This window comes from Lactuca saligna, chromosome 8 (assembly GCF_052625555.1).
Source record: "Lactuca saligna cultivar CGN05327 chromosome 8, ASM5262555v1, whole genome shotgun sequence".
Lineage (NCBI taxonomy): Eukaryota > Viridiplantae > Streptophyta > Magnoliopsida > Asterales > Asteraceae > Lactuca > Lactuca saligna.
This window is the reverse complement of record NC_136424.1, coordinates 69,775,077-69,789,218: the sequence shown is the minus strand read 5'-3', so window position 1 is coordinate 69,789,218 and position 14,142 is coordinate 69,775,077. Positions and strand designations below refer to the sequence as shown.

General features: G+C 37.0%; 2 protein-coding genes across 4 annotated transcripts; one reads left to right on the top strand and one right to left on the bottom strand.

The window, feature by feature from the left end:
- Nucleotides 1–620: 620 nt before the first annotated feature.
- On the bottom strand, nucleotides 621–2,645 carry LOC145011969 (2-methyl-6-phytyl-1,4-hydroquinone methyltransferase, chloroplastic-like). Of its 2 annotated transcripts, XM_078970723.1 has the most exons (4): nucleotides 2,482–2,644; nucleotides 1,580–2,238; nucleotides 1,080–1,386; nucleotides 621–889 (listed from the first exon to the last, which is right to left on the bottom strand). In XM_078970723.1, the coding sequence occupies exons 2-4, from the start codon at nucleotides 2,152–2,154 to the stop codon at nucleotides 734–736; spliced, it is 1,038 nt and encodes a 345-aa protein (XP_078826849.1). In that variant the 5' UTR covers nucleotides 2,155–2,238; nucleotides 2,482–2,644; the 3' UTR covers nucleotides 621–733. The 2 variants fall into 2 exon arrangements, with proteins under 2 accessions (XP_078826849.1, XP_078826850.1); XM_078970724.1 differs by having other exon boundaries at nucleotides 1,580–2,645.
- Nucleotides 2,646–6,952: 4,307 nt separating this feature from the next.
- On the top strand, nucleotides 6,953–13,103 carry LOC145008727 (protein transport protein SEC24 A-like). 2 transcript variants are annotated; one of them, XM_078967329.1, is made up of 14 exons: nucleotides 6,953–7,121; nucleotides 7,695–8,814; nucleotides 8,884–9,022; nucleotides 9,292–9,482; nucleotides 9,572–9,679; nucleotides 9,778–9,981; nucleotides 10,076–10,307; nucleotides 10,390–10,539; nucleotides 10,772–10,928; nucleotides 11,044–11,171; nucleotides 11,256–11,578; nucleotides 11,725–11,913; nucleotides 12,100–12,336; nucleotides 12,705–13,103. In XM_078967329.1, exons 2-13 carry the CDS (start codon nucleotides 7,723–7,725, stop codon nucleotides 12,325–12,327), a joined length of 3,141 nt encoding a protein of 1,046 aa, XP_078823455.1. In that variant the 5' UTR covers nucleotides 6,953–7,121; nucleotides 7,695–7,722; the 3' UTR covers nucleotides 12,328–12,336; nucleotides 12,705–13,103. The 2 variants fall into 2 exon arrangements, with proteins under 2 accessions (XP_078823455.1, XP_078823456.1); XM_078967330.1 differs by having other exon boundaries at nucleotides 7,679–8,814.
- The last annotated feature ends 1,039 nt before the right edge of the window (nucleotides 13,104–14,142 follow it).

Here is a 14,142-nt window from a genome sequence, read left to right as displayed (position 1 = left end):
GATACAGAAAACTTGTAATTTTAAAGCTCAAACTCACAAATTTCAAGACTAACCAAAAACTTGTAAATGAGAGAGTTCACATTCACAAATTTGATGAATTTCAAAAATAACCCAAGTGGTAAGGTTTCGATTCAAATTTGCTAGATGCAGAATGGAGATATTAGTATTGGTGACAATTTGAAGAAATTCAAGAAATGGAACTTAATAGGTGAGTTAAATCACGGTTGTTGATTGATGATGATGATCGGAAATAATTGATACATGACAAAACAGAAAATAGTAGAAGTAGCAGGTGTTGGAGACGAACACGTGTACACATCCACGGAGCTGGTGATAAGCACATATCTATTAGCTAGATTACAGAAAAGATGTGGAGGCGACTGAAATTTACTAGAAAAAAATCGTATATAGATATATAAATGTTTTTCTCACTGTTTCCAAATAAATACAACGACGTTATTCAGTCTGGTTTAATCGACTTTTAACGATTTTAAATTAACCACAACCAAATTGAATAAGTTTCGGTTTAATTGGCTTTTGGTTATTTTATGTCAATGTTTAATTCATTCACAAATTAGGAAGCCTAACAAACGACACGTCTTGAATCTTGAAGTTTAAACTGAAAATAAAAACCAGGCATGGAATTATATCATATCATAGCATACAAAACCAAAATGGGAAAATGCAACTCAACCTAAACCAAACCAAACCAAACCAAACCATCTCTGAGGACTCAAATTGGTTGACCTTTGGGGACAATTTGATCCTTGAGCCACATGTAAACAGGGACCAGAACATAGTAGATTCCAGCCATCGCACCCACAAGAAACCGGGCTAGGAACACCAACGGGTTCACTGGCTCCCTCACGTCCTCCACTTTTGGACCCAACTGCCACATATAACCCAACAAAAAAGTTAAATTCTAGAAATACCAATGTACTCATGTTTGATTTGTTTATCATTATTTACATCATTCTACTTTCAATTCTTCTTATTACAACATTCTTATTACCAATTTATGCAACCTATCTTTTGGTCCTAAAATGAAATGTTGTTAAAAAAAATTCAACCCTTTTTACCTGTAATGGTGAATCTCCTGATGCGGGTTTAACTCCGGTAACAGAGCAGCCCATGATAAGACCATGGCGGCGGACCCCACGGTACCACTTTGGGCCAATCCTCTTGATTTTAACATCTTTGAATCCGGCCTTTTCAAACCACTCGATGTATTCTTCCTCCTTTGGAAACAGCATCCACATGTCTGCAAAGAAACGAGACAACCAATAGGTTGGATACACAGGCCCAATTAAACATGCCTTTCCTCCTATCTTTAGAACCCTGTATGCTTCTTTGATGCCTCGTTGTGGGTCCGGCCAGTACTCAATGCTGTAATCAAATAACAACACAGTCATATATGGAATTGATCGATACGTGTTTAAATAATCTAAATACCTTTACGGCAGATAAATATATTCAAACACTAGATACTAATTATTGTAACTTCATACTCGCTTATAAAAGTAATAAATGATACATCAAAAAAAATCACAACAACGTGAAATTTTGAGATGATATATACCTTCCAGCAGATATGTATCTATCGGCATAGTCTGTTTTGAAGGGAAGATCCTCAGCATCTCCCTCGATGATCTTGCATTCCTTCAATGGCTCCTTTTGTTTTGCTTTTGCAAGCTGATGTGGCGATTGATCCAAAATGGTAACATTCTTAGCATTAACATGTTTCACAATACCCAAAGTTGTGAAGCCGGTCCCACCACCAACATCCACTACTATCATATCACGGCTATACAAGTCAGCCGGTTCTAAAGCTTCATCTCTCATGTCTTCAGTCCAATGACCCGGGTTTATCACATGATCATACACGATTGAAAGAAACCTATAAAACCAAAATGCCTCTTTTTTGTGTTGGATGAACCGAGGCTGTGAAGCTGGCCTTGGTACAGACACACTGCACTTGGGTACAATTAGGCTCTTACTTATACCTCTCAGATTCGAATTCCCGCTGGCCAAATTAATTTTCAGGAAAGACTTTTTCCCATGCAAATCTGACCCGTTAAACCCTAACCCGTTTGGGTATGCTCTTCCTCTTATAATTGCGAGATTCTCAGCTCCATACAGCATTGAAGAAGCCATTATTGCTCAACAGAAAAAAAACGGATACAGAAAACTTGTGATTTTAAAGCTCAACCTCACCAATCTCAAGATTTCATCATAGCCCTAGATGCAAAAACTTGTAAATGTGAGTTCATATCAACAAATTTGACGAATTTAACAATAACCCAGGTGGAAAAAAGTACTGATTTCGAGTTTATAGTAACAAGACTCAATATTTACACAATACCCAAGTGGGAAATTGATTAAAACCCTGATCTGGTAAGGGCTCGATTCAAATTTGTTACATGCAGAATGGGGATATTAGGGTTCGTGACAATTTGAAGAAGCTCAAGAAATGGGGCTTACCGGTTGAGTTAAATTGATAATGAATGATCGGAACCAGTTGATGAATGACAAACAGAAACACAAAACTTGTGGTAAGGAGAGTGAAGTAGTGGAGCAGTAGGTGTTGGAGAAGAACAAGAGTACACAGCCGCAGAACTGTTGATAAGTAAATATTGTTAAAGCTAAGGCTGGTTGCTAGATTACATAAATCATGTGGTCTTGAAATTTTCGCAAATCTGCCAAATATCGTATATAAATGTCATTCTTTTTTCTCTATTTAAAACAACTTAACAAGTGATAATGACTTAAAAAATGTAATATATTTTTTAGTTTGTACCTATTTAATCACTATCACTTTTTTTTTTATATATATTTTCTTATTAAACTTGCTGTAGTGTTCAAATTATATCTTTATGACATGTTATAGCAAGTTTAGCCGGTTTTCGACATATTTGGCAGATCCGATGATACGTCGGTCATTTTCTCCGACGAAACTCCGGCCAACATGAGTTTTCCAGCGCTTTCAAACACATCTTGAATTCCTTAATCGGATTTACAAATGTTGCTCTTTAAGACACCTCTATTTTCCTCAATCTTGAAAATTATGAAATCCCAAAAAAAAAAAATGGAGCCTAAAGAAGATGCATCAAACAAAAAACCTACTAATTAATGGTTTCTTTCAAATTTGCAGATCTGATTAAGGATTCAGATTTGCAGATCTTATGAAGATTTGTGTGTGAGTGTATGGGTGTTCGATTTGAAAACTTAAGAACTCAAACCTATAAATCAATTATTCATCTTCATCTTCTTCTGTTCAAACTCAAAAACACATATCATTATTTTTCTCTTTAAAAATAATTTTTGAGTGTCTTCAAGCTTAAGCATGATATGAAGACAAACGAATTTCATGTTGTTCATTAACTTCGAACACAACTATTGATTTATGGGTTTGTCTTCATGTTCGTTATCGAAGTGTTGTTCCAGAGATGTTTTTCATCATGTTCATCTTCTTTATTCTTAGAAGTCAACAAAGTACAAACAACAAAACACAATGTATAATTTTGTCGATGCATTATCCCTTTGAACCAGCTCACATAAAATCGATTTCTTCTATGTGCTTGGAAATTGTTTCTGGGAAGAAGAAGAACATGATCGAACATCAAATTTGGGAAGGAGATGAAGACGATGGAGATCTACAAACCTTGAAGATCATTGTGTGTTTGTGTGTGTTCATCTGAATACTTCTTTTGTTCAAACTCAAGCCATATATCATTATTTTTCTCTCTAAAAATGATATTTGAGTGTAAGGTGTTTAATCTTCAAGCTGAAGCACGATATGAAGACGACCAAAGTTCATGTTCTTCATCAACTTCGATTTTCCAATTCTGTTCAAGAACACAGCTTTGATTTATGGGTTTGCCTTCGTGTTCTTCTTCAGATTTTTCGATTTTTGTTCTTAAGTTCATGTTTGTTGTAGATTTCTGGTTTAGAGATGAAGTATTGTGTGTGTTGTTGATCAAAAAATAAAAAATTAAATTATTTTAGATTTATGGTCGGATACCGGCTTATTCTTTGATAGCAAATCATAAGGATGTATTTTAAATAGTTCAATGAGAGAATATGGACAAAAAAAAAAAAACTCAATAACTAAATATGTGCAAATTAAAAAATATATTACCCTTTTAAGTCATTATCCCTTAAAATAACTATATGTTCTATGGGGTGTTATGTGCTCGATTTATTTGGTTTTGGATCATTTGGTCTAATTTGATCGAAATTTTAAATATTTTTAAATCAATCATAATAGGTGATGTGACTTAATATGTAACACCCAAAGTTTTGAAGGCCAAGAAAAGAAAGAAAACCCTAATTTTAAGGGCGACTCGGCAAGTCCAAGGATGAACTCGGCAAGTCCGAGCGGGACGGGTCGAGGAGTAAGTGACCGACTCGACGAGTCGGGAAAGGGGACTCGGCGAGTTTGGTCTGTGCGAGGAAAACCCTAAAATCGGGACTTGGAGCCTATTTAAACGCCTCATTCTCTCCCCTAAGGTTCCTTTACTGCCTCTTTCACCCAGAACATCAAACCCTAGCCGTCATATCCATTGATTGAGCCATTTGTTGCCTTGGAAGGTGCATTAAAGCTTGGAGAAGGAAGAAGGAACTTGGAGGAGCAAGAAAGGACTATAGATCTGGGATTGTGAGTTCATTCTGAGCATTTAGAGGTAATAAACTAGTTCTTGGACCCTTTTTGCACCTAGATCTATGTGTGGTTGTTGGGGCTTTTTAGCCATAATGTTATTCTTTCAAGTTAGAAGCCAGATCTGAAGTTGCTACTTCAGATCTAAGCATATTATGGTATTGAGAAGCATAAAGTAGCAGCCCTTGAGTTGATTATGGAGCCTCTTTGCCTTAAACCCTAGTTTATGGTGTATTTTGCCTAGATCTCCTTCTCTACACGTAAAGTTTGCAAATTTACGTGAGGAATAGGCTTGGGAAGGGTAGATCTACAGTTTGGAGTCCATGCATGACTCAAAAGTCCTCTGCATGTAAGGAGATCTGAATGGACTCGGTGAGTCCTTTGAAGTGGACTCGGCGAGTAGCATGAAGGTGAGGAGCAACTCAACGAGTGGGATGAATAGCTCGTCGAGTCAGATGAAGATTGCCTTATACTTGGCGAGTTAGGTTGCGAAACCCCAAACCCTTTGAGTTGAGACTCGAATCAGTGAGTCGGGTGGAGACTCGGTGAGTTGGACAGGTCAGGACTCAAAAATCGGTAGACTCGGCAAGTCGAGACGCGAAAGGAAGGATTATGAGTATATGAACTCGGCGAGTCAGTAGGGTGACTCGGCGAGTAGGGTTGACCTGGAAGGTTGACCTTGACCAGGACTTTGACTTGGACCAGGGTTGACTTGGTTGTCTTTCGGGGGTCAGTTAGACTCAGTGTTGCATTGATATTGGTAGTTCGGGGAGCAAGGGGAGCAGGAGTTCAGTGAGTTGTCGGGCAGCAACTAGTGAGATCATCAGCAAGTTCAGCCAGTGCAGGTGAGTTTCCCTCTGTGTGAATGGGTCTAAGGCCACAATGCCGGCCCATGTAGTTATGAGTAGAAGACCCGGGGGTTAGCCCTAGGCACAGTATGCTAGTATGATATTCAGGACGAGGTCCATTAATAGCGGGCGGGTGCCCAAGGATTTGTTTATATGATAGTTTATACCTGTTGTCTGTGTGATACATGTATATACCTGGTAGGGAGGTGAGTGTGCGCAAGGTCTCGTATCTCACCAATAGTAGAGTGTGGATGGGGTTCCATATCTCATTAGTAGCAGAACAGGGGCGAGGCCCAAGTTAGGGAACGAGTGAGAGTGGGTTGGGCCCGTATCTCACTACCAGTAGGAGCTTGGACGGGATTCCATGACTCATCAGTAGCAGGACATGGGCGAGGCCCAAGATAGGCGAGGCCTTAGGACAGAACCAGTTGTATGTGTTTAGTTATGTGATATGTTTATGTGTTATTATTTGTTGGCGAGCGAGGCCCTGTGATCCCCGATACCATCAAAATCAGGAGGTTTAGTGTTATTGATCTCTCGGTAGGGAATTTCCTTGTCTCCAGTCGGTGTTGCGGCAGAAACAACAATGGTGGCTACATCAACCACATTAATATCAACGTCAACATACTGCTGATACTATCGCCTCTATCCAATCGCGTATATCAATCTCGTTCGGACCTGACTCATCTGATCCAGAACCAGAACCACTTGCTCCATTGATCATCATCATGCTGAAGATAGAGATGAGAATAGTTTAATACAAATTTTTAAACCCTCTTTAGTTCCTTAGTAACGTTGTGACTTTTCTTGAGTCTCATATGGATCATGTGCTTCGCGTAGTACGGACCATACTACATTTTACACCTATCCATACTAGATCCAATAATTACCCCAATGTTTCTAGTTCACTGCGCTCTGCTACCGTTAGGCCTTTACGCACACCTAGTGTTACAATGACATAATTACTCACATTCCTAAATTTTATTCTAGGATTCATGCTACTACACTCTGTTATTAGCCGGGAGAGAACTACAAATATTAACTAATTATGTGACGAATATGATTGCATGCCACTAAAATCAAACACTCTATCGACCGAAAGATCCAACACTATGAAAGTTATGCAATAACGTCAAATCAAACAATATAAAATTATTTAATTATGAAAATATGCAACCTGACGGACTTGCCAATTAACAAGGTTATAACACATCTCTATATCTTGTAATTCCGGAAAAAGTTCATTGTGACAATAAAAAGAGCTAATAAGTAAATTTAAATTATCCTAAAAGTAATAAATATATTTTTTTAATATTAAAAATTAATCCTTACAAATTTAAATTATAACGGTTCTAAAAAGCACTTAATTTTTTAAGTATATTCCCATAAAAATCACAATATATTTTATAATCTTTAATATTGATAAAATAGTCCGTCATTAATAATTAATAACCAGGAAAAGGAGAAATGCTATTTTGGTATTGAAACGAAGACGGAGAATTTGGTAGTTCTTCCGAAATCCAAATCACCGTCCAAGTATCAGAGAACACTTGCAGTCGACGTACTCATCTCCATCGCCGATCTCCGTCGCTCTTCTGCTAGATCTCTGCGATCAGGTAATTTCTTTTGCGTAACTCTCGGCGACACTACCGATGTGTTCTTGATTTCGTTCCTGCTCAATTCTTAACGAGATTCAACATTTGCTCGGATTCTTGTTGCCTAATTGACGGATACTTGGCTTAATTGCACTAAAATTGAATTTACCGGTGAAGATCAGGTTTAGGTTTATGGATTCACCACTACTAAATTGAGAAATTCGATTATGTTGTGCGTAATCTATCTTCATTCATATTTGCAAGCCTTGAATTAACACTGGTTCTGTTATTTTAAACTGTCTGTTTGGATGTCAAGTTCAATGACAGGTGTAGTGTATCAGTAAGCTAACTAAAACATAAGAAAATTGATTTTAGTTGGAATTGAAACTTGTTTAGTTCAGAAAGTGAACTTATTTGCTTCTATTATTTGTAAGTCATGGGAAATATGATCCCAGGTTTAGGTACATGGTGAACCGACTACTATTTCATGACAATTCTCATACCCCAGTATCACTGATTCACTGTAGCAAAGCTTTGTACATATTGCTATTGGCTTTATCCACAATGATGTGCTTCAGTTCCATGTTCTTGCAGATCACTTACAGAAGCCAAACAATAACCTATGGGGACTGAAAATCCCAACCATGCTAATAACTATCCAAGGCCAGCTGCTACACCTTTTGCCCCTCCTCAAAGCAACACACCTTTTTCATCATCTCGTCCAGTAGCTAGCTCTGCTTTCAGGCCAATGTCTCCCCCAAGTACAGCTCCATCTTTTCCTTCTGGGCCTGTGGTTGGACCAGAAGCTCCTGGTTTTAGACCCATGCAAACTGCTAGACCTACTCCTCCATATGGCCCACCAACCACCGGACCTTTCCAGCGGTTCCCAACTCCACCATTCCAGGCACCTCCACCACGTACTTCACCTGTTGGACAACCAATATTGCCTCCAACAACAATCAGACCTCCAAGTTTCCAAAATCATCAACCCCAAATGCCACCACCAATGCCTATGGGTTCTCCACCTCAAACCATGAATGGTATGCTTTCCAATTCAAATATGCAGCAACCCCAACCTTCAATGGGGCCAGCTCATCCTGCTGCTGTCCGTGCCACCTCATCATCTCCTTGGCCTGGCTATCCGGGTATGCAGAGTAACACAGCAACCCCAACAGCACCAGGAGGCTACGCTCCACCTCAGCCCACCACATCCACCCCCTTTCAAGGTGGTTATGGACCAACTCCACCAGGAGGTTATGCTCCACCTCAGCCCACCACATCTGCCCCCTTTCAAGGTGGTTATGGACCAACCCCACCCCCACCAGGAGGCTATGCTCCACCTCAGCCCACCACATCTGCTCCCTTTCAAGGTGGTTATGGATCAACCCCACCGGTTGCATCTCCTCTAGGAATGTATGTAGGAGGGTCCACACCTCCAACAGGAGGTATGCAAGGATTGGTAGAAGACTTCAGCTCACTTTCTATTGGGTCTGTCCCAGGATCTTTTGATGCTGGGCTTGATACTAAAGTTTTGCCAAGACCATTGGATGGTGATGTGGAGCCAAGTTCTTTTGCTGAAATGTATCCAATGAACTGCAATTCTAGATATCTGAGGCTTACAACTAGTGCCATACCAAATTCTCAGTCTCTTGTTTCCAGGTGGCACTTGCCTCTTGGAGCAGTTGTTTGTCCACTGGCAGAAGCTCCTGAAGGGGTGAGCATCCATACAGTCAGAGCAATTACAATAAAAATATAATCTTTATTTATTTATTTATTTTCTCAGGAGGAAGTGCCAATTGTTAATTTTGCCACAACAGGCATTGTGCGTTGTAGAAGATGTCGTACATATGTGAACCCGTATGTGACTTTTACTGATGGTGGAAGAAAGTGGCGATGCAATATATGTGCTTTGCTCAATGATGGTAATGCTATAAATCCATTCTAACAAAGTAACAATATATCTACTGTTTCCCATAACTGAAAGTGTCAAGATATCGTCACATAGACTAAATGAGTATTGAGTAGGTCCAAACTGACTTTATGAAGAGCCTTTTATTACAAAACCAACAGCCTAAACTACCAACATGGCATCATCAAATCTAACATCATAATAGCGAGACTAACAAGTTCCCTTTTGTTAACTGAGGTTCCTAATATGGTCATGCTAATCAATTTCTATCATAATGTACAGTGCAAAATGACTATTTTGCCCATTTGGATGCCACCGGAAAAAGAGTTGATTTAGATCAACATCCTGAGCTTACAAAGGGTTGTGTGGAATTCGTTGCTCCAGCTGAATACATGGTGCGGCCACCAATGCCACCACTATACTTTTTCTTAATCGATGTGTCAATATATTCCGTTAAAAGTGGAATGCTTGAGGTAATGCCTGTTATAATCTTGATGTGTTTATAACTACATATATGTATATTTTTTATATCTTATGTAAATTATCATGTATATTTTTTTAGGTGATTGCACAAACCATCAAGTCATGTTTGGATAAGTTGCCAGGCAGCACCAGAACACAGATTGGGTTCATAACTTTTGACAGCACAATTCATTTTTACAATATGAAGGCAAGTAATTTACAGATCAAATACATGTTACCCTTTCTCTAACATTTTGCTAACTGATGTTGATTTTTTTTTTTTTTTTTTTTTTTTTGGATTGCCAGTCATCTCTGACACAACCTCAAATGATGGTTGTCTCTGATTTGGATGATATATTTATTCCGTTGCCAGATGATCTCCTAGTGAACTTATCAGAATCCAGAACTGTGGTGGATGCATTCTTGGATAGCTTGCCATCCATGTTTCAGGACAATGTGAATGTGGAATCTGCTTTTGGGCCTGCACTTAAAGCAGCTTTCATGGTTATGGTTAGTTTCCTGAGTTGTACACCACTTACAAACTTGTAGTTTGTATTGACCATGATAGAGTTTTTTTTTTTTTTTTTTTTTTTGTTTGATGCAGAGTCAACTGGGAGGGAAATTGTTAATTTTTCAAAGTAGTCTTCCATCACTTGGTGTGGGTAGGTTAAGGTTGCGAGGAGATGATATTCGGGCATATGGGACAGATAGGGAACATGCTTTGAGAATACCAGAAGATCCCTTTTATAAACAAATGGCTGCTGATTTTACCAAGTATCAAGTTGCAGTCAATGTTTATGCCTTTAGTGACAAGTACACTGATATAGCTTCCTTAGGTATCTATTGATATTAACATACCTTTTGTTTTTGTTTTTAGTTGATAAGGAAAAATATTAATTTTTATTGTTTTGTTTTTAGGTACTTTGGCGAAATACACAGGTGGTCAAGTCTATTACTATCCAAGCTTTCATTCTGCCATCCATAAAGACAAATTGAGACATGAGTTGGCTAGAGACCTCACTAGAGAAACTGCTTGGGAAGCTGTAATGCGCATCAGATGTGGGAAAGGTTAGTCTCAAGTTTTTTTTTGGTTTCTAACTGAATTGGAATTTGAGATTCCATTCCGTAGCATGTTTGGCTGCCAAATGGATGGAATTGAACTCCATGTTTGATTGATTTCACCCTTCCTAGGGTTGGGTGGAAGGAATTCAATCTCATTGGTTTTATAAAATTTTGATGTTGCAGGTGATTACTTTTAGGTAGAAATTAATTTATTTTTCTTAAATTGTGTTATATATAGGAGTTCGTTTCACTTCATATCATGGGAACTTTATGTTAAGATCCACAGATCTATTAGCACTTCCTGCTGTTGACTGCGACAAAGCTTATGCAATGCAGTTTGCTCTTGAAGAGACATTACTCACAACTCAGATTGTCTATTTCCAAGTTGCTCTATTGTATCCTTCACTTCTTCCAAGCTTCCACATCTTTTGGAATATAAATATAAAACATAAAATATAATCAACAGACAACAATGTAGTTATTTACAAATACTTAACATGAATTGAAAAGACACACCTCATCTTCGGGTGAAAGACGTATCAGAGTACACACTGCTGCTGCATCAGTGGTTGCTGATTTAGGAGAGATGTATCGCCAGGCAGATACCGGTGCAATTGTTTCTTTGCTTGGTAGATTAGGTAACCAGATTTTTCCTTTTTTTAAAAAAAGAAAAAGAAAAAAAAAATATGTTATATGATATTTATTTTAATTATGTGTTGTAGCGATTGAAAAATCTTTGTCGTACAAACTGGAGGAGGCGCGTAACGCGATCCAACTAAGAATCGTGAAAGCGCTTAAAGAATACCGTAATCTGTATGCGGTTCAACACCGTGTGGGAACACGCATGATCTACCCAGAGTCATTAAAATATTTACCTTTATACGGATTGGCTTTATGTAAATCAACAGCACTTCGTGGTGGCTATGCGGATTCACAGCTTGATGAAAGGTGTGCAGCTGGTTTCACCATGATGGCTTTGCCTGTTAAAAAGATGTTAAAGCTTTTGTATCCCAGTTTATTACGTGTAGACGACTATCTCGTCAAGGTAAACCTCTTTTCTTCCTTTTTTTTTTTTTATACTTCACTCTTGCTATCAACAGTGTATAGTTATATTTTAAAATAAAGTTGGATCCTGTTATTTGTATATACATATATATTGATTTTGGGAGTTATGTTATGCTATATATGCAGCCGAGTGGACATGGTGATGAGTTTGAGAAAGTTTGTAGAAGGCTGCCACTTGCTGCAGAGAGCTTGGATTCTCGAGGGATTTATATATATGATGATGGTTTTCGTTTGGTTGTGTGGTTTGGGCAAATGCTGTCCCCTGATATTTCCAGGAATCTGGTTGGGGAAGATTTTGCTACGGATTTCTCAAAGGTATGAATGATGATGTTTTTTTTTTTTTTTATGCGGGTGTTATATTTATAGTCAAGTGAAGAGACTAGGGATGTGCTGTTGTTGTCTGATACTGAAATTGAATGATGCCCATCACCCACTCCCACAGATGTTGTATTTAAAGAATAATAAAGAGTAATAGTATGTATGTATGGATAAAAATTTCAGGTAAGCCTTGGTGAACGTGATAATGAGATGTCAAGAAAGCTGATGGGGATACTAAAGAAACTCAGAGGTGCGGATGCATCATATTATCCTTTATGTCATCTTGTGAGACAAGGGGAACAGCCTCGTGAAGCTTTCTTTTTGCTTTCAAATCTTGTTGAGGATGCGGTTGGTGGTATGAACGGCTATGTAGACTGGATACTTCAGATACACCGATCAGTCCAGCAATAATCCAATCAGGTAACAACAAATTCCATTCCCAATTAATTCTTATCATCCTATGCCAACATTTTACTTTATGCCATACATATTACATTAATATATACAAACCAACTTTCACTGCTATAGTTATATTTTATTTTGGTAGATTTTTCAAACTAATCGATTCTAAATCAAAGTAGGATGCTATTCTAAGTGAATACTCCTTTTGCTCAAATCTCTTCCATTTTAGTAATTGGAACACAAAACTTCCCAAACCCTTTTATTAAAAAAAAGGTCAAACTCAACCAAAATGCATACAAACTCATAAAGCATTTTTTAAAATAAGTAAATAAGTTATTGTTGTTATATAACAAGACATGTTCATGTTTTTAAATTTTAACAAACAGGAAAAAAGTTTGCAATTGGTTTTACTACTTAACTAAGGGCAGAAGCAGATTTTGAGGTAAATTGGGTGGGGGAAGAGATGTAATATCCCTACAACCTTTTTGGCTTGGTTGATTGTTAGAAGAAGAAGAAGAAGTTGGTTCCATAGAAGAGAAGAGAGAATGGTTATGTCAAAGCTTTCATAGACTAGTGCTATATTTTTCCAAAAACCCATCTATAGTTTTAATTTGTTGTTTTTTTTGGATGAAATTTACCTCTTGATAGATTTTTTTTTTTTGATTTGTTTTAGAAAAGTTTTAAGGTGGTGTGGTGTGTGTATACATAATAGACATGTTTGTATATTTGGGTTGAATACTCGTATTTTTATTCCTAAGCAGTGGAACCGAATTCCTTAGTTGACCCACCCGTGGGCATGGCATCAACCTCACCATACTTACTTTTTTTTTCGTAGAAAAAAAAAATACTAATATTATTTCTCTGTTGTTTAGTTGCCGTTAATTCTTTTTTTTTTTTTTTATATATATATAAATCATTCTTGCTCTTGGTTGAGGCGCGATTAGCATTGCTTTTGCTCTGGAATGATCCACTTCAGTTTAGGGCCAACATTTGGACCAAACTGGACTTGTGGACGTCTACGGATTCTGGGGCTGGTTCCGGGTTTGGGTACCAGTTTTCTTTTCTGGTTCTTCTATCCACAGGATCGTTACAATTTTTACTTGCACCCTATCAAAAGTTATGTATTTTTTTATGTTAAAATTTTGTTTATTATGAGGCTTAAAACGAATATGTTTTTTTGTTTGACTTTTCATTTAAAATAAAAATACAATTGTTTTTTAATTATTCATTAAAAAAAAAAAAAAAACTGTGTGATTACTTATCCTAACTTTGGAAAACTCAAAATCATTGAATATGAAACCAAAAATGATAAAGTTATAATCTAAAATCGTGGACAAATTCTAAACTATATATTAAGAAAAAAAAATGTCAATTTAACTTCAAACAAATGAAATGAGATATCCATATTTTAAAGTTTTTATAGAATAAAAAAAAGAAAAAAAACTAATTTTGGTCCAAACCAATTTGCACTAAAAACCGGTTGGACCGAAACGGTATTAAAAAAAATCCGAATTTAGATAATACTAAGAACAAATAACCAGACCTTTTGTAATCAATAGTAGTCCTGGTCCAAATGCTCACTTTGTTTTTTTTTTTCTATGAAATGATACAACTTTAACATCGAATCTCCACAAACCCATATATTTTTTATACATATAATTGGCTTTTTAACAAAATTTATGAGACCTTTAATTGTTCTCCATGATCTTCATTTTCTCATATATATATATATATATATATATATATATATATATATATATATATATATATATATATATATATATATATATATATATATATATATATATATATATATATATATAT